At 38.2% G+C, this 19,321-nt stretch overlaps 1 protein-coding gene across 7 annotated transcripts in view; it reads left to right on the top strand.

The window, feature by feature from the left end:
• The window catches only part of KCNC2 (potassium voltage-gated channel subfamily C member 2), a 107,378-nt gene extending 88,303 nt beyond the window's left edge, over positions 1-19,075 (top strand). The window contains exons 2-4 of one of the 7 annotated variants that reach the window (XM_072880143.1): positions 9,559-10,489; positions 12,898-13,065; positions 18,966-19,075. In XM_072880143.1, coding sequence (XP_072736244.1) covers positions 9,559-10,489; positions 12,898-13,065; positions 18,966-19,075 — 1,209 coding nt within the window. Of the gene's footprint in view, positions 1-9,558; positions 10,490-12,897; positions 13,066-16,983; positions 17,121-17,831; positions 17,896-18,965 lie in introns of those variants that run through there. The other 6 variants (XM_072880397.1, XM_072880235.1, XM_072880310.1 and 3 more) reach the window with 6 other exon arrangements.
• The last annotated feature ends 246 nt before the right edge of the window (positions 19,076-19,321 follow it).

Raw genomic sequence — 19,321 nt, 5'->3', positions numbered from 1 at the left:
TGGCTGTAAAACCTAAAACATTGCTGCAATAGTCACAGCTCAGAAAGACCACAAGTGAAACAAGCTTGATAAATTCAAGTGGATGGGAAAAGGAAGCTTCTGGAGGCAGCATAATTGCCTTTCAAGCAGTTCTGCTGAGTCTTCAGGAGGAAAAAACAGGCAGTGGGATATATGTTGTGTGTTGGTATGACATGTTTGACTTAGCTGCTCAATGGGACAACAAAGTCAAATGATTTTGAATTGCATAGTGGGAAATGACACTGGTCATTTAGGAAATTAGTAATTTTCTTGGACATGAGGCAACCAGGGATAGAGTACAACGGAATGTCCTGGGCAGCAGATCACTCCTGTCCCAGGGACTCCCACTGTGTGAAGTGTGGCTCTGCCACCGAAATGCGTTGTCACATCTTCTTTCCAGTTGCTCAGCAGAGACAAAGTTTTCCATGCTGAGCAGCAGAACATGTGTCTATATCAGGGTAGGTTTGTAAACCAGTTTTGAATCCTTTGGGAAGTTATACGTCACTTAAAAGCAATTAAAATACAGCATAATTTTAACTCTGGTTTTTTTAATGATCTGCTTTAAAATGTAGATGTGCCTAAGATTTGTTGAGTCAGATATGTATCTGGGTCAAAGTGGTGTCAGACTGCTGATTTACCTGGCAGCTGAGTTAGAGTGACTTAATTGTGGGTCTGGATTTCTGAATATGAAGAGAGGCATTCATAATCTTTTTATTTGTACTCCAGCTGAGAGCACAAATAACTGCTTTGTAAAACTGTAAGAAATGGGAAAAGAATGAGCAAGCAAGAGAACATTTGTGTTCCCACTACTACGTACAGATGGTAGCCAGTCTGAGCTGTAAATATTCCTGCACTATAAATCTATGCATAGCATATTACTTATAGGCTGTTCTTAAACAGTTTATCAATAGAAGTGTATTGATATATAGATTTTTTCATTCAAATATGACTATGCATAGAATTGTAGCAGCAGAATGTTAACCGTTAAATTGAATGCCAAATAGTGTTAGCAGGAGAGAGTACAAATGAGGAAGAACTGTACTGGATATTTGAAAAGAGTAGACTTATCTTTCACAGGATGAAAATGAAAATATTGACAAGAACTCTACCAACTATGACTTGATGTTGGCTGAGAAATTATAATGGCCAGTTTCCCAGTTAGGATGCTAAGGTTGGGCTGTTAAATCTTTATGTAGACATGTAAAAAACAGTTTAATGCTGACATTCCACCTTATCCCCCAGAAGGAGGATGGGTTACAGATTTTTAGAGACATTAAATTGGTCTCAGTGCCTGATACATCATGTATCATGTTTTTGTTTTTCCCTTGAAGATTTATTTAAAATGCTGTGTCTATATCCATTCCTTAATCTTTGGAGAGTGATAATGTGAGAGGTTATGATTTATGAGTGATGAAGCAAACTGATAGTGTATTTGCCTTAAGTTTATATTTTAAATGCCAGTAGTTTGGTTAGTAGCAACTGATGGTATTTGGTTTCTTACTCAGTATACCCAAATGCAATGCACTGAAAATGCATCACACCATAAAAACATATGTGACTTTTCTTTTTTTTCTTTTTGCATGAAATGATAATTTTCCAAGGGGAGCTTATAGCTGAGGAAGAATAACAACTTTGAGAAATAGAGTCATGAAGAGACTGATGAGCTGTTTGGTGAGGTATTTGGGTTTGTGTAAAATGAACGTTAATATTTAAATTTCACCCCATAGAACATTAAACCATACAGAGAGGTAAGGCCATCACAAGAGCTCATTCTGAAATCACATTATGATTTTAACAGTCTCCTGATAGCCAGATAAAATTAAACAGAGGGAAAAAATCTGTCATGTTAAAATCAGAAATGAGGACAATCTGTCAAATCTAAACCCAGAGACAACTGTCTTTAAAGCTGGAAGTGGTATCTAATTCTGTGATTTCATTCCAATATTAGTTGCTACTCATTAGAGTGAAACATGCCATGTACTTTACAAATGCAGTTTATTTTTCTGCTTAAGTAACATCCATAGTCAAGTCATATTTTCACTGAACACCCAAATCCCTCAAATTTATTGGAATTTTTATGGGATTTTTTTTTTAACACTTTGGTTTTATATGACTAAGCAGCTATAAAACTTGGTTAAAAAAATCAGCATCACAAGTTAGTTGTGACTGATTGGAAACAGTACGTGACATTGGCTTTGTTCCCTGTTTGACTGGGTCTCACTCCTACAGAAGTAGGGGGATTCCACAAAGTAATTGGGGTTTGAATTCCTGGAAGAATAAAAAAGGCTTGTGGAGAATATTACAGGACAAACATATGGAAGATTTACAGGAACAAAGACTTTTCTTTCCTGAACCTTGAAAGAAAAAAAAGTCCATATCAGATTATAATGTTTATGATGGGAATATTTAATTTTGGTATAACCACTTGTAACTGTCTTATTCTAAGAAATAGTGTTGATCAATGAGTCTTAGAGTACATATGAAGAAAAATTGTAAAATACAGTTTTGTAATGAATATACCTGACTAAATTTTTGCAGTCAGTGCAAAAATTTTGGATGCCTTTAATGCATATATTGGCTTACTTCTTGTGGTCAGAGGGTTAGGAGGAGGAAGAAACTGAATCAGTTATTTTTTCAAATAATTTGTATCATATTCTGAACTATGAAAATATGAGGCTTAAACTAACAGGTGTGAACAGATGTCACTGAAAATAATTTTTAAATCTCCAAAGTATGGAAATTTATTTTTGATTTTTCAAAATGAGTATGATATATTAAAAAAATACTGCTTTCCTTTTAAGTATTTTGTTATCCAACAGAAAAGTTACTCTGTTTTGAGGGTTCTGTTTAGCATGAATGATCTGGTGGGAAAGCAAAGAACTCATGACTGTGGAAACTCCCCCACTCTTGTTTTGATCAGGAAAAGTTAAGTCGTTCAGTAAACTCTTATCTTTTGTAATGAAAGCAGAATTTTGGTTTCAATACTGAGCAAGCCGTCAAAGCTGGTTTCTTTAAGAAATAAAACATGATCTCTTTTCTGTGATGGCCTCCCTATAGTTGTATTTTTAGTCTACTAAGTGTGGTGGGGAAGATTATTGTTTTTTTTTAAATTGTTTTAAATTCCAGCAACATGCATGTATTAAGTCTCATAATGTGCCTGTGAAGATATTTATTTAAAGCAACATTGTCATCTTTTTTTCTTTAAAGGCAATTCTGTACCTGCATTAGAGAATATTAAATGTTGTATTTCCAAGGGCTTATTAAATATTCAGTAGTTTTCTTTTTCTCTAGTAAAGTGTGTCAAGGGCAAGCCTTCTAACTCCTGGAATGAAACTCAAATGAACTAACTGAACCTTAAAAGCTGCTATTGAATACTCACATTAGAAAATATTCATTACACAGTGAGGGGACTTGAAGGAGGAGGTGTTGAGATCCAACCCCAGAACAAGTTGTATCCAGACAGGATACAGAGTCTTTCTGGGAAAATACTGAAGTATTGTGAGAGTTTTCGTTCAAAACTTAACTATGAAACAAGAAGTAAGGGTGACTGTGACTACCAACAATTAACTGTACATTAACCATGTCACTGACTATGACCTGTCCATCCTGGAATACTAAATAATGTGTAGAAATGTGTAGAAATACTAATGTGTAGAAATACTAAATAATGTGTAAGCCTGTTTTAAGGGTGCGGGATGCACAGACAAAACCTATCTTGAATATGGAGTAGTATAAGTCTGATTTTATGAATATGACTAACACACCTGAGTGTGAGGATCAATTTCTAGTTCTTTTGCTGGTTTATTTGGGCTGTGTCTAAGCTGATAAACCTTAGAATGACTGAAGTCAGGCCCTGGCTCCATCACAGGACAACAACAAGTTGTGCAACCAGTCCCATGTCTGAGTTTGCGTTGGAAAGGAAACTTGGGCAGGTGGATTAGATGTGAGCCATCATCCTCTGACCAGGCGCCCTTTCCTACTGTGAAGTCCAGACATGGCCTACAAGACTGTTGTCAGGTCATTTGCAGCCACGATTTTTAAAATGACCTTAATTTCTTCAAGGCACTTTAGGAGCTATGTGCAAGGTAAAACATAACATTGGACACACAGAAGTTCTGATAATCCACAGACTGCTCAATTTGCAGTCCTAGAATTGGTTGTCATTTTTGAAATTGCTTTAAACTCCGAGCACCTCAGTTCCCCATGGGACACTGAATTCAAAACAGGAATCATAAAGTTTTCTACTTCCAAGAAGCTATGTGCAGGCATCTGACACGCATTTTAGATTTATGTGCTTCATTAAAAATCAAGTCGTAGATGATTAATCCACTTACTGTGAACATTAGTAGGACTCAGCAACAGAGCTTGGCTGGTGATCCCATCAACTAGAGAAGCTAGGAGCTGGAATCTGTACCAATGTTGTCTGAAATGTGATGCCAACACACATGAACAAAATTGGGTGCACACTGCATTCAAAATGTGAGCAGAGGGAATCAGCAGCCTACTGAGAGCTTTAACTACCTAATGAGGAACGTTCTGCATGCTGTGTATTACATACTGAACATTTTTGTAACTTTTAGCTGCTCTCTTCTGGCAAAAATGGACTGAACTTTTTATTAATTCAATTTGTATTAATTTCAGTTTTGAAAAAGGCTGGTTTGGTGGCCCTGGGGTGTCTGAACAACCTTTCTCTCACTTAGAAAAGTGTTGTCCCTCAGGAAAAAAAGAAAACCTAAATGAAGAAAGATAACTTTATCTCATCCATTGAAACGAACAAGAAAAATAATTTTTAAAAACTTTTAAGGAATGAGAAAAAGATCCTGATTATTTGGATCTTATTTGAAAATTTTTCTTCAACTTTTTTTCCAAAGCCATGTGCTTGGGCCACAGTCTTTGGTTTAAAAAAGGGGGTCAATGAAGCTGTTTTGCTGTATACCAAAGCTGATTTTGTCTTGCAACTAGTCAAAACCTAAGTTTTCTGAACTTCTCACAGTGAAAGGTTGCTAATGATTCAAACAAAAAATTGTCTCTTGCTGTGACCTTTCTGAAATTATGATCAGGCTAGCTCCTTTTAGATTTGTGTGCTCCACAAAAAAAAAAAACCACAAAAAGTTGTGTGCGGTACCCCAATTATTGTGGACATTAGCAGGACTGAGGAACAGAACTTGGTTGGTCCCACCCACCAGAGAATTTGGGAGTTTAAATCTGTACTGACTTTGTCTGAAATGTGGTGCTTGCCCACATGAACAAAAATGGATGGGTTTTTAGAGGCTCATTACCTTCAAAATGAGAAAAGATGGAATTAAGATGAAGCAGAAGGAAAGCATAAAGTGAGGATAGCCCATGACTTAATTTAATTTCTGTCATTACAACTGTTTCTGGAAAACACGCTAGAGTCTTTTCAACACATTGCCTAGTATTATGTAATATAATACTAAGGAAATATCTTTGTTAATGTAAAGTAAATCCCTAAGCATTTTTCTTTGACTGATAAAATATTCCTTTTTGCATTGGCCATTGCATTTTCTTCTTGCATGTTCTCTGAACCTTCTGACTATTGCAATAACATTGTAGGTGTTCTTGTGTATGAGGTTTCATCATGTTAGGTGCTGTGCAAGCTCTGTCCAGAATGTCCTGATCCAAGGAGTTTACAGTTTAAAACAAAACGCAACGAGAGATAAAAGGAATGAGTGTCTTTGCTTAAAATTAGTGATGTATATGCTATTGTGTGCATGGAGAAATGTGTACATCTCATTGTTTTACATTGCTATGAATGGAAATTGTGGGATTATCAAGAAATCTGTCACCAGATTAATAGTTTTTTCTTGCCTTTGTTTGTTCTAACCTCTGAAAGATGATTGACTTTACGATAACAAAGTAGGATACTCAGTGGATTTTGGAAATGACTGAATGTCTTTTTCCTTTAGGGATAATAAAGCACCATTGAATGTAGGTGCATAGTTAAAAATTTCGATCTGCTTTGCCAAGTGCCGAGTGCCAAGTGCACTGTGGCCTTTCACAGTGTCATTGTTGAGCAAAAGAGTAATAAATAGCTTGTCAGGCAGTTCTACCTGTAGTTAATCCCTTGGTATTTGGCATTTTTTTTAGAAAAGATCTGAACCAGAATGGCCTCTCTTTCTGAAATACAGAAACAGGTGCTAATTATTTACATACTATTAGATTCAGTGCACTGTTGAATGCATAGTTAATCCTTATATCTGAGTTGTTGGTAAATTTTAGTTTGGCTAGGTTGAATGTAATTTTCTGTTCTTTTCAGCCAAAAAAAGTTCACAGTTGTCGGAAATCACTGAAGTGTTGCTGTTAATGAGGTTGCCCAATATTTTATCTATTAAAAGTTCCCACCCAGATTGCAAACTACAGTGCTGACTTAGCTTTGGTGATTCTCAGCCTCCACAGATTTGTTTGCTTTTTCCCTCCTTCACTGTGTAGAAAGATGCTAGAGGATGCTCTAGGAGCCTCCCAAGGGTCATTCTTAGCCTACTGGTGGCTTAGAGTCTGATAAATTCTCTATCCATGTTATGGAGAGGTTTTGCAAAGATGTGCTAAGATTAATTCACTTGGGTCATATAAATCTGGTTGTATTTGCTGACTCTAGTTGTCTCACACAAGACTGAGGCTTTTTTTCTGTATGTTGGTGTCAAGTGCCAGGAATAAATAAGCTATGAACTTGCAGCAATTTTGTAGTTGTGCTGGTTTTGGCTGGGATAGAGTTAATTTTCTTCATAGTAGCTAGTATGAGGGTATGTTCTGGATTTGTGCTGACAACAGTATTGATAACACAGGGATGTTTTTGTTATTACTGAGCAGTGCTTACACAGAGGCCTTTTCTGCTTCTCACCCCACCCCACCAGTGAGGAGGCTGGGGGTGCACAAGAAGCTGGGAGGGGACACGGCTGGGACAGCTGACCCCAACTGACCAAAGGGATATCCCACACCATATGTTGTTATGCTCAGCAATAAAACTAGGGGAAGAAGAAGGAAGGAGGGGACGTTCGGAGCGATGGCATTTGTCTTCCCAAGTAACCGTTCCATGTGATGGAGCCCTGCTTTCCTGGAGATGGCTGAACGCCGCCTGCCCATGGGAAGGAGTAAATGAATTCCTTGTTTTGCTTCGCTTGCGTGCGTGGCTTTTACTTTACCTATTAAACTGTCTTTATCTCAACCCACAAGTTTTCTCAAGCTGTGGGGGGCTTAGTTGCCGGCTGGGGTTAAACCACGACAGTAGTTAAGGCAAAGGCAGAAAAGCCTGTTCGGTAAAAATCAGCCAGACAGTTTAAGGTTGTTTGCTTAGCTCGTGACTGGATGATAAGTGTTCAGTTCAGTCCCTGAGTCAGTCCTTTCTGAAAGATAACAGATTTAGAGCGTTAGTAATTGAGGGGCTTGGTGTAATAACTTTGTTTCATTGATTGAGGAAAGGAAACCATAAATAAGCTGCAAATCTCTGATATAGGTAGATATATGGGTTTTTTTGATAGATAGATATATCTTGTGAGTCTGAATATAATAAATTTGCCAGGCCTGCATTCCAAATTTAAACTTGTTTCTCAGAATAAAAGCAATTCTCTCTACCAGTTGTACAGACAACATTTCGTTGTCTAACTAATGTTCTCTGTTAGAAAAATGCAACTATTCAGTATTGTACCAGCCCATATGAACTCCTGTGGCACACAGTACTAAATCTGAATGCTAAACTAAATTCGGTGATTGATACCTGAAGTATACTTGTGGCTGCTGTTCTGTCTCCCTTGCAACCGGATTTTTTTCAATGAGATTCAAGATTTTAGTGTAGTAACATACCAGCATCCTGCTGCCACATTTTCGCTTGCCTGGACCACTGGAACCTGGACTGTAAGCTGCCCTTTCCAGTAGGGTGGTAGTAGAGAATATGGTACTTTTTTCTACTTGCTGGGCTTCTTTAAGGTACTCAGTTTCAGGTTGGGAATTAACGCATTAAAAGAGTGATACCCTGAGTGATTTGTTAGTATTAAGGGAAACATAAAATACATGAAGTTTATTTACTAAAATAAGTAATATTAAAAAGGATGAAGAGCCTGCCTCAAGCTCTGAGATCCCTATCTTTTTTTTTTTTTTACTAGCAAGTAACAGTTTAAAATTATAAAAACCCAAAACCAAAAGAGTTAGTCATTTGCTGCCATTTGGAAGAAATGTATTTTTTCTTGATATTATGCAATGGTAAAATTTCAAGCTGCTAGATATGTGAGGAAACACATAGGCACTAGATATTTTCAAAAACCTGGTTAGGCATCTTTTTGTTTCTTTGGGCCCCTAACACCTTCAAAAATATTCAAGCCTTCAGAGAGTTTTTTCTGGGATAATACTGGCTATAAAATGTCTATTAAGCTGAAAATCCAGAATAACAAACACATTGATAACATGTTATAAATCCTGCCTCAGGGAGGAATTTAAACACATCATCTATTCATGTACCACACCATTGCTGTTGGAGTGCTAACATGTTGGTAAAGTGTTGTCACTTAAAAGAAGTTAACCATTGTAGTAAAGGAACAACTGCTCTCAAAATACCTTTTCATTTGGCGTGTTTTATGGGGTGTAAGAAAGTTTATCTCCCTCTCCAGCTGTTTGGCTCAGTGTTAATTTTTATGAGAACCTTTCCTGGATGTTCTCTTTTCTTCAATGCTTGACTTTGATGACTGAGTTGAAGATCAGGCAGTAAATGTTTTTTAAGTCCTTAACAATCCTCTGTGAGGGCTGTTTCCAGATTATTTAACTGTATTTTATCTATTCACGTGCCTTTACTAGAATTGAATTTGTATTTCCCTATTTGTTCAGACTATCCTGGATTTGTAACTTTGACAGCAGGATTGTGGATTGTAACACATTGGCAAAGCTCTGCCACCACAGTGAGAGAGGTTCTGCTAGGTTTTCTCTTAGTCCTGCCTAAGAGTATGAGTGATGGATGACTGCAAACAAAACAGGCTGTGCAACCAACTCTACCTGTAACACGGACGGCATCTTCTATCAGTAAATATCCTGTGTTTGTGAACCATAGAAAATCCAAAGGAAACACGGTGTTTGGATCTGTTCCTAGGACTTTCTGAGGTGCCCTTCAGGCCAGGTGTAAATTCCTGAACCATAATGTCAAGACCATTAGGGTCAGCCCCGTTTTCCACTATGTGAGAGGTGGACAGCCTCAAGTCTTGCTGTGGTTGGTGTGTATGGGGGCTGTTTGTAAGGTACCTTGACAATTGAAGGGAATTCAGATGATTTAGCACAGATTAAAGAATTTGTTGCCACTTTCTGAATGAGTTGCAGCCTGTCTTGGTGTCCATCACTAAGCCTTTTCCTGCTCCCAGATTCCTGACCTACATGTGAGAGCTGTCTGCTCTCCTCTGGCCTAGATGCAAAGTTTTATACACATGAATTTGTGAATCATTTGGGGATGAATCAGTAAAAGATTTATAATGATCACTGACATCGTTAGTATTAATGTGAAGAGCTGTGTGGTTCTGATGTCTCTTTTCACTCTTTTTGTTTCAGTTCATCGCCTTTGCCTCTTTATTCTTCATCCTAGTTTCAATCACAACCTTTTGCCTGGAAACACATGAAGCTTTCAATACAATTGTAAACAAAACTGAGCTGGTTGTCAACGGGACAGAAACTGTGCTACAGTATGAAATTGAGACAGATCCTGCCCTGACGTATGTGGAAGGAGTCTGTGTGGTATGGTTTACATTTGAATTTTTAGTACGTGTTGTTTTTTCCCCGAACAAACTTGAATTCATCAAAAACCTCTTGAATATCATTGACTTTGTGGCCATCCTGCCCTTTTACCTAGAAGTGGGCCTGAGCGGGCTCTCCTCCAAAGCTGCTAAGGACGTGCTTGGTTTCCTCAGGGTGGTAAGGTTCGTGAGGATCCTGCGAATCTTCAAGCTCACCCGGCACTTTGTGGGCCTCAGGGTGCTGGGCCACACTCTGCGAGCCAGCACCAACGAATTTTTGCTGCTGATAATATTCCTGGCACTCGGTGTTTTGATATTTGCCACCATGATCTACTACGCAGAGCGGGTGGGAGCCCAGCCTAATGACCCATCAGCGAGTGAGCACACACAGTTCAAAAATATCCCTATTGGCTTCTGGTGGGCTGTAGTCACCATGACCACCCTGGGATACGGGGATATGTATCCACGGACTTGGTCAGGCATGCTGGTGGGAGCCCTGTGTGCGCTGGCAGGGGTGCTCACCATAGCCATGCCTGTGCCTGTGATAGTTAACAATTTTGGGATGTACTACTCCCTGGCCATGGCAAAGCAGAAACTGCCAAGGAAGCGGAAGAAACACATCCCTCCTGCTCCGCAAGCCAGCTCGCCCACCTTCTGCAAGACAGACTTGAACATGGCCTGCAATAGCACACAGGGTGACATCTGCCTGGGCAAGGACAACCAGCTGATGGAGCACAACAGATCATCAGGTAGGACCCCACTGGAAATGCATGTCCTCTGAAAACACTTTATAGACCAGTATGTTTGGTAGGAGTCAGAAAGCAGCCAGTCTTTCTGCCAGGAGAAGACGTAGCTCCCACCCTTCTCCCCTCCAGTGTTTGCGTGTGTCAGTCTTGTAGAGGACAAAATAGGTATAGCGATGTTCCCAAACCTCTATGTAGCTGGTCTATACAGTTTTGCTTGCTCTGTTGAGAATGCTTTCCTGCTGATGATATCAACCTTTTCTTTTGCCTGTTGTTTGTTGCGTCATATGGATGTTTCTTGTTTTTCTGCATGACTTGTGACTATTTGAGCAGCCACCGTGTCCCACCCTGTTGGACTCCATGGTGTTTTGCCTCAGTGTCTGTCTCTTGTGTCAGCTTTGCCTGTGCCACATCGTGGCCTGTTAAGCAAGATCCTACAAAGAAGCAGTCATTTAAAAGGAGCAGGTGCTTTACATCAAAAGCCCAGCACTCAAAGGAAATAAGAAGAAATTCTCTTTCTAGCTTTCTTTCCATTTGGCATTCTGCTTCCCTGGCTAGGAGAACCTCCTTTGTCTGTGTTAGATGAGACATTGCATGATATTTACTATTAATTGAATGATAATAGCATAGCTGATGTAAAGTTTGTCAAGAAAAATGAAAATGACAGCCCCTCGCAACATCATGGTTATTAGTGTTGATTTTTATGATTTATATTACCTTATTTGTTAGAGTTCCAAATGACAGATAAGGAGTATTTTGTGCTAATCGCTGTGAAAATGCATATCAGATGACAGCCTCTGCCCCTCCAAGCCACTGCCCCATATTCTGTATCTCTTCAAATTAAAGAGTAAATTTTATCTCTCAGTATAATTAAAACAAATTTTTTAGCAGTAAGGATTTTTTTGTTTGTTTCTTGAATGTATTTATTTTTAAGCCAAGCACAATCTGATTACAAAGCTCACATACCAGTCATAAGACTCCTGTTGGAAAGCTGCTAAAGAATAATAAGAACAAAACCACCCATGACTGGTGTCATTCAGTAATTGAAATTTTTTAAAAAGAGTCTGGAAAATCAGTCTCTGAACAGTATCCATCTTTGGTCTGTTGCTCAGTTACTGAATAGCATTTATGTTCAAAGAAGCTTGGTTTCAGTCTCTGAGTGAATGTTCACAGACAAAGTTAACACAGCTTTTTGAACATCCTAAATATATTTAAGAGGATGGAAATCCTTGAAAGGACTCACACTGAGGGTGGAATATAGTTAGTTTTACAGTGCTTTGACTGATACCCACTTCCAGACAACATCTTTAAAGTGTTAGTGATAACAGCTTTTTTATGCCATCAGGTCCTACCAAAGGTATTCTGGTATGGAGGAGGCTCAGTGTGATCAGAGCAAAGAGACACTTTTCTGTGTCTGCAGCTGTATTTACAAGGTGTTATAATCCTTGAAGTTAGAGAGAAAGCAGATATGCAAAAAGGAGCCATTTAAAAGTGTTAACTTTCTCTTCAGTAGTGCCACAGCTCACATCGTGCACTGTAGCTTTATTTCTGGTAGACAATGCTATTAGAGACACTAGGAATTCTGTGCAGAACTTCAAGGCTGAATATAGCCCTTTGCATTACCAGCTCAGAAAAACACATGCTCAGGTTTAAGTGCAAAGGTAAAGCTGAAGTCAATAACATGCCGTTACCTGTTATGTGCTGTACTGAGCAGAGATTTTTTTTCTTGAAGTGTGGCCTGAATCTGAAATACTAGATAATTTTAAAAGAGAATCCTTTGGGAGTGCCAAATCAGGAGAGGTAAGAGTTTCGCTGTTTGACAAAATAAACTACAGAGACCAAAGACAGCATTTAACATTGGGTACTTATGATGACAAGCAGTGCAAGTGTGATAAGTATAGAAATGAAAGCTAGGTGTGTTATTAAACAGGTTTTAGTGCCAAATGTTGAAAATTTAACCCTCCTGGGGGAGGGGTTGTCTTTAAAATATGCTAAACAACATATTCTAAGCAAAAATGACTAACATGACCTCTTGTTTAGCAAAAAAGATAGCCAAAATAGTAAATACTTGTTTGAAATATCTGAGGCTGACTGTACTCTGAAAAGTTACAGTCCATAATAAGCAACTAACTGAGCCTTGATTTGATTATTTCTTATTTCATGTTAGTTTAGTATAACTTCATGAGTGCAAAGAAGAACAGGAAAGTCAACAGATCATTTGTTCTTGAATAAAAAATATACTTTTTGCCATTTTGTACTGATTAATTGTGAATTGCAATCTTGTTTTCTTCTAATGATTTACCTTATAACTATTTTTTGAGTGATGGGAATATCCAGCATTCAGCGTAAGCTCTTTGTGATGTCTCATTTCCTCATTCATTATTGTCTGTAAATGGGCATGGTGCTTTAACCAGTGTTATCAGGTGAAGACAGTGCAGGAAGTGAGCAGCCACTCTCACCTGGTGAAAGGCTCCCTCCCATCAGACGCTCTAGTACAAGAGACAAAAACAGAAGAGGGGGAACATGTTTCCTACTGACGACAGGTGATTACACGTGTGCTACTGATGGAGGGATCAGGAAAGGTATGGACTTCTTTCATTAGATCATAAGAGGTTACTCAGCAATGTGCTTGTGGAAAGCAATCTTAGAGTAAAATGATGTGCACAATGCTCTTAGAGGAAAGACTGTACTCACAATGTAACTTTTTTCTTTATTCCTAGTCATTCTTTTCCTGCTGTCCTTTTAGAAACACTCATCTCCTTTAGTCTTCACAAAATGTGCTTGATGTTGGACTCACATTTCACTTGTGTCTTCATTTGTCTGTTATCTTTAATGGAAAAGCCTGCAATTCAGACCTTGCTCATTCAACCACTCATCACTCAATACCATTTGTCATTCTAAAAGACAAATTAGTTATTTAATAACTTTGGTCTGCACTTAATAACTTAGTAAAAATTACAGCTGAATAAATTACACTTAAAAGGTTGAAATGTCAGAAGTAAGCAACGTTTTTGTTCTGAACACAGCGACGCTTTTCATATGGGATGCTGTTTAGATTTCTTTCAAATAAAAGTTTGAGTTCATAATGCCACAAAATGTTTCCTCATTGTAATACACCACTGGTGCTAACAGGTGACTGTCTACCCCAACCAGAATTCAACTACAGCAACCAATGTTTGATCTTGCAAGGTGCTAAAAATGCCTTTCTAGTTACTCAGCCTCTTCAAATCTGATTACTCACTGTTCAGTAGGATTGGGTTCCCCAGGTGGAGTTTGCAAAACCTTCTGTCATTATATGTATCACCCATGTGACTGATGGTGTGGCTACCCCATCAGGCCACAGCTGGCTGTGGCTGCAAACCTAACCTCAGGGCATAGCCCAAGAATCAGCAATGCCAGTGGTAGTCTTGCCATTTCCTTAGATAAGAATTGCTTTAGTTTCTTGGCAAATTGTATCATTACAACAGGTTTCACGTTCCTGAGTGCTGATGTGCAGTTGTTCACCTCAGAGTTCATCTGCAGTAGCCATGTGGCACTGGAGAAATATTTTTGGCTGAGATTTTTCTGTCTTTTTTTTTTTTTTTTTAACTTGCTTTGTGTACAGCAAACATAGCTGTCCCAGCCAGCCACAGACCCTAAAGGAATTCTCTTAGGTTATTCTGCAAATGCTCTTTTTACATTTCAAAAGCATGAGCTCAGCAGGTTAAACCTGTGAAGGCAGATATGCAACCAGAGTTCGATGTGTACGTTATTTGTAAAGAGCATGACTGTCTCTATGCTCCTGCGTTTTACATATTCCTGTATATAATGTTTAGATTAAATGGGACTTCGCAAACATGTTTTTGCACAGATTTAGGACACTTCCCACTGAGCGTATATCTCGCACTGTCTTCTCAACAACTAGGATTATTTAAAATATCTCTAATGGTAAGAGTCCAGTCTTTGAGGAGGTCAGGAACACCTGAATAAGGCCGATTGCCATGGCATCTTGCAAGATAAGGTTCTTGACTTCTTTTAGGAATGTTAGTATAAACATTTGAGTGCTGTGCACTTGGCAGTAACCATAACTAGAACAGATCAGAAATAATAAAAGAAGTTACCCATCAGCTACTAAAGATATATTCATGTAACAACAAAACACAATTTATATTGGGACCATGTGAATATTTTAATTTCAAAATCTAGATTCAAGAGAAAATTGTTTCATAGTTTTTACTAGAAAAATGGGGCTTGAGTTCAGAACTGACAGTTTCTCAATGAGAAATGTGCTCTTTGACTGGCTCTGATGATAACCTTAGTCTAAGCTAAAATGTTTTAGCCACTGGCTTTCAAGTTTATTTTATACAGAGTAGGGAAGTTAGCTCATAAGCAGAAAACATCTTCAAGTAACATCCAAATGGTTCTGAATACTTGAATTTAATTCACACTTCAAGTCTACTATTTTTTCATTTTATTTTTGCCTTTCTTTCTTTTGGTACATCCTTCTTGTTTGGTCGGTTCCTTGGTTGGTTCTTGGTTGTGTTCAATGATCATTTATTCTGAGCTGTTTTGCATTAACACCTTATCTCCATCTCTAAGATGATACTGATACAGAGATGATCCAAACCCCACTAAAATTCCTGGCAAGTACTGATTTCGGATCATGCCTCTATCTCTATTCATCTTGTGTATCTGGTTTTCATTTTTTAGGAGTTCCTGTTTTCTTTATCATCTTTACCATCTTCCTCTATCAGTTCTTTGCTTTTATCGTTAGAAAAGTAGCAGGAAAAATATTTTTAAAAAATACTTTCCTAGTTTCTGTGTAAAAAAGCTACCTGATTATTTTGATTTTTTTTTTGGTAAGCTTTATGTTTACGGGGGAGGTTAAATATATACACTAGCATTGTGCTTCCCCTCGATTCCCCTTTCAAACATGACTCTTTCTAATCTGTGTAAATACTTAGAGAAACTCAGAAACTGGAGGCTGTTTTTGAAATGTATCAGAAGTCTGTGAAGCATCACAGTCTAGCCTGCCCTTGCAATCTGGAGATAACATTGCACAACATTTTAGCAGACATGAGGTTATGCATTTGCTTTAAGTATAGTTTTACAGTATGCAGTTCTCAGTAGGTAAGAAATATGTTAATTTTCATTAGGGGAGAACCTAAGATATGATTTTTCATGAAGATGCTAGCAACTGTCTGTTAACTGTCTGTTATCTGGAGATCTGGAATTTGAGCCAGTAACTAGTTCAATAAGAAAAAAAAGTCTGGTGACATCCCGTGTAACGTTTAGCTGTATTGTCATTGATATTTTATAGTTTCTGTGGGAAAAGTCTCAGTATTTCACTGTAAGCCATTTATACCTGAATGTCTTAACCTGACAAACGCTTAAATGCATACTTCAAGGAAATAGGTAGTGCCATTGAAACCAATGGGACTTCTCATGCTTGCAGTGAAGCATGTATCCAGGTACTTGAAGGGTGAGGTCCTGTCCAACTTCATCTTCGTTGTATTTCCTTGCTAATAATCTCTCTCCAGAATGACGGGCTGATCCTTTTCTTCATAAATGGGCTTATTCAGGTGCTATTGAAAATACTTGAGTATGAAGATAGTGATGCAGTGAATAGCAATGCTTTTCTGTCATTTAACGGCATAGCCTCTACAAGGTGGAAACAATCTATATGTAACAAAAAGCAGGTAACTAGAGTTCACAGTGTATGTGAACAGAAATGTCTGCAAGTGCAATGTTCCCTCCAAATTGTGAAGCATTATGTGGTTGCCTCATTTAATGATTGATAATTTACTACTTGCTTATGTGGATTAATACCATTTATTTCATTTGAGTCATCTGGAGAAGGAGCACAACTATGGTTTTTTAAATTTGCCAGTCAGGAGGCATTCGCAAATATGTCAAACTCTGCTATCTTATTATACTTTAATATTAGACACAAAGTCTTAGGGTTAATTTTTTTGGAAGATGGAGCTTCTTTCCCATATTATCATTCAGTCCTCCGCAGAAGTGATTTACACATACTGTATGCAATTTATCTGGTTTTTGTTTTATTTATTTTTAAAGAAAAATTGTCCTTTATTAGGAATTGGGTTTAGCAGAGATTATACCATTCTAACAGTTTTTATAGTCTGTCTTAATGGGTTTTGGATTATGCTTAGCCAGACAGCTCACCCAGTAACTCTGTTGGCACCCTTTATCTTGCACTCTGTGCAACCCTGCTGAAGCCAATAGAGTGGCATTGAGTGCAAGATGGGATGTGGATGAGCAGGTCAGACCTCTTGTGTGATGGTCTGTTTAATTTTCTGGGAAAGAATAGCTGCATCAATTTGTCAATAATTTTATTTATTAATATCTTTTGGTAGTAATGTGTCTCAGCATTGAGTTCTTTTCCAGGCAGATTCCCTCTGAGTCCCAGATAGCTCCTTGGATTACATTACATTGTATTGTTTGTCTTTGTCTATTTTTTGGCTGAATTCAACTGATGTCTGTGCATTTTCTCATACAAGGCTATGAAAAATCTCGAAGCTTAAACAACATAGCTGGCTTGACAGGCAATGCTCTGCGACTGTCTCCAGTAACATCACCCTACAGCTCACCTTGTCCTCTAAGGCGCTCTCGGTCTCCCATCCCTTCCATCTTGTAAACCAGATGGCATCAATCGGCTACATAGAATTAATTCAAATACTGTTTAGCACATATTGGAAATAAATGTAGCATTAACCATAGGCTCCACAAATATGGTGTAACTCCTGCATGATATAACTGTCAGTAGTAAGAAATGCCACTTGGGTAGCTGAAGATTTTTATCTTAGCTTTTAAAGATTACCTGAGGTAGCGCTTCTCCTTTTATCTACTATATTGTCCTACTTTCCTGTGGCAATAAAAGGACAGTCAGTGGATGCCATTGGCCAGTATTTTCAATAAATAAGTATATTTTCAGGGAGATTTACTTAAAATAATGTGCTTCCAGCTAATTATCAGTCACTCCATTGAACCTCCATTTCTTGTGACTCTAATCCATTCTGAAGATGTCTGGAATCGTGTCTTGGTTGCACACAATGTGACTTGGGTCTGTTCATTTGCATGGACCATTCTGTCTCCATCACCTGACAAGCAGTGTTGCCGATCGCGGAGACCACAGAGAGCTCTGGATGTGTGTTCTCGCATTGTACCATCCTGCTGAAATGAAAGCACTGATAAACTGGTCTGCATGTGGGATTGTTTTTCTTTGTTTAACCTTTTCCTTTATTTTTTAACGATCTACTTGTTTATAAATGGCTTTATTTTGTGATTAACTTACTTCGGTACTGGATTGCTGTATCAGAGTTCTGAATGTCTCCGGTTGTTTGCACACAGATAACTGCAAAGAGGTTGTCATTACTGGTTACACGCAAGCAGAAGCCAGATCTCTTTCTTAATGGCTTGGGGAAGGCACAAAACATGCAAGAAAGGTAAACGCCATCCAGACTTGCAATTTTAAGCTAGCAAGTGCTGCTTGGTACTGTAGTCATTTCTCTACCCAGGGTTCTTCAACATTTTCAGAGGCTGAGTACCAAGTAAAATTGAGAAGATTACTGGGGGCTTTTTTGTACCACTGTAAGAGGGTAGTAGTTCTCAAGTCGGGTTTTTGACCAGCCTTATACCTCTGGCTCATGAGCTTCAAAAATTTCTTCAGTCAATGTTTTTTGAGGTGCTTTGTCCTATATGTTGTTTGTCTGTCTGTTTTGCGACCTGTCTACTGTATTCTCCATCTGTCTCCATAAAGCACAGAGATACTGTTTAAATGCCCCCCTCTTTTAAGGTTAACTAAGGACATTTTTCTCCTTTTCTCTTTTTTTCATATGGACTATACTTATGTGTATAGATACAAATATATATATTTTTCAAGTGCAAGTTAGTATCGTCTAGAGTAACTCATGTGAGCACTCTGAAGATTTTTCAAGTGGGATTTAGTAGTGGCTTTACAGTACTGACCGGTTGCCTATTGCATCAATCTTCCTCCTAGCAACCAGCATTCATTACAGTTTTGAAACTGTATCTCCTCTAGTGGCTTTTTCATTCAATATTAACCTCTGTTTATGCAACAGGACAAATGCAATAGCAGATTTGATGTTCTGGGCTGGTGAGGAAAAATTACCCACAGAGTTTTAGAACCACATGGGGAAGATCATAACAACCCAAATCTTAACAGATCCTTGAGATTGTTGAATAATCCCTGATTGTCATGTTTTATTTTTTGTTAGGAAAAGAAATATAACTTATTGTTGACCATGTAACATGTTCTTCTGTATATAGCCTAGCCCAATAGCATGACCTGCATGTCAGAATTCTTGTACAATAATGTATTTATCAAAGTATACATTTCTGATATTTAGAGATGTACATTGATTTAGTTTTGGTAAGATATTGTCAATAGAGAGATAATTGCAAACAGCTTTTAGCAAAGGAATTAATATAATATCTGGTGCTGCTGTTATATTAACTACAGTGTTGTACAGAATTTATCATGGATTTTTGACTGCTGAAAAAGGGACAATGGAATTTAGCCATACCAAGGACTGTACTGGAAAGAGACTGCTGCTGCTGAATGGGCCCTGATAAACAACTCACGCCTTGAGGAGGTCACTGAGACTTTACATGCAAAGTAGAGCTTGTTAAAGAAGATTAAAGACTGCTCATAATTACTGCTGCCAGAGGAAGGGGTGACTAGTCACTGTTGATGAGTCAGCTGTAAATAAAACGTGTGTGCATGGAATATCAGTTTTTATCTATATCAAGGAAAGCTGAATTCAAGTCATCATTGCTAAGGCTCCATGCAAAGACCCACACCCCTGTGTGTATTAT

The sequence above is a fragment of the Ciconia boyciana genome, chromosome 1 (genome assembly GCF_034638445.1).
Source record: "Ciconia boyciana chromosome 1, ASM3463844v1, whole genome shotgun sequence".
Classification (NCBI taxonomy): Eukaryota; Metazoa; Chordata; class Aves; order Ciconiiformes; family Ciconiidae; genus Ciconia; species Ciconia boyciana.
Note: the sequence above shows the minus strand (reverse complement) of the source record. Positions and strands in the feature narration are given on the sequence as shown.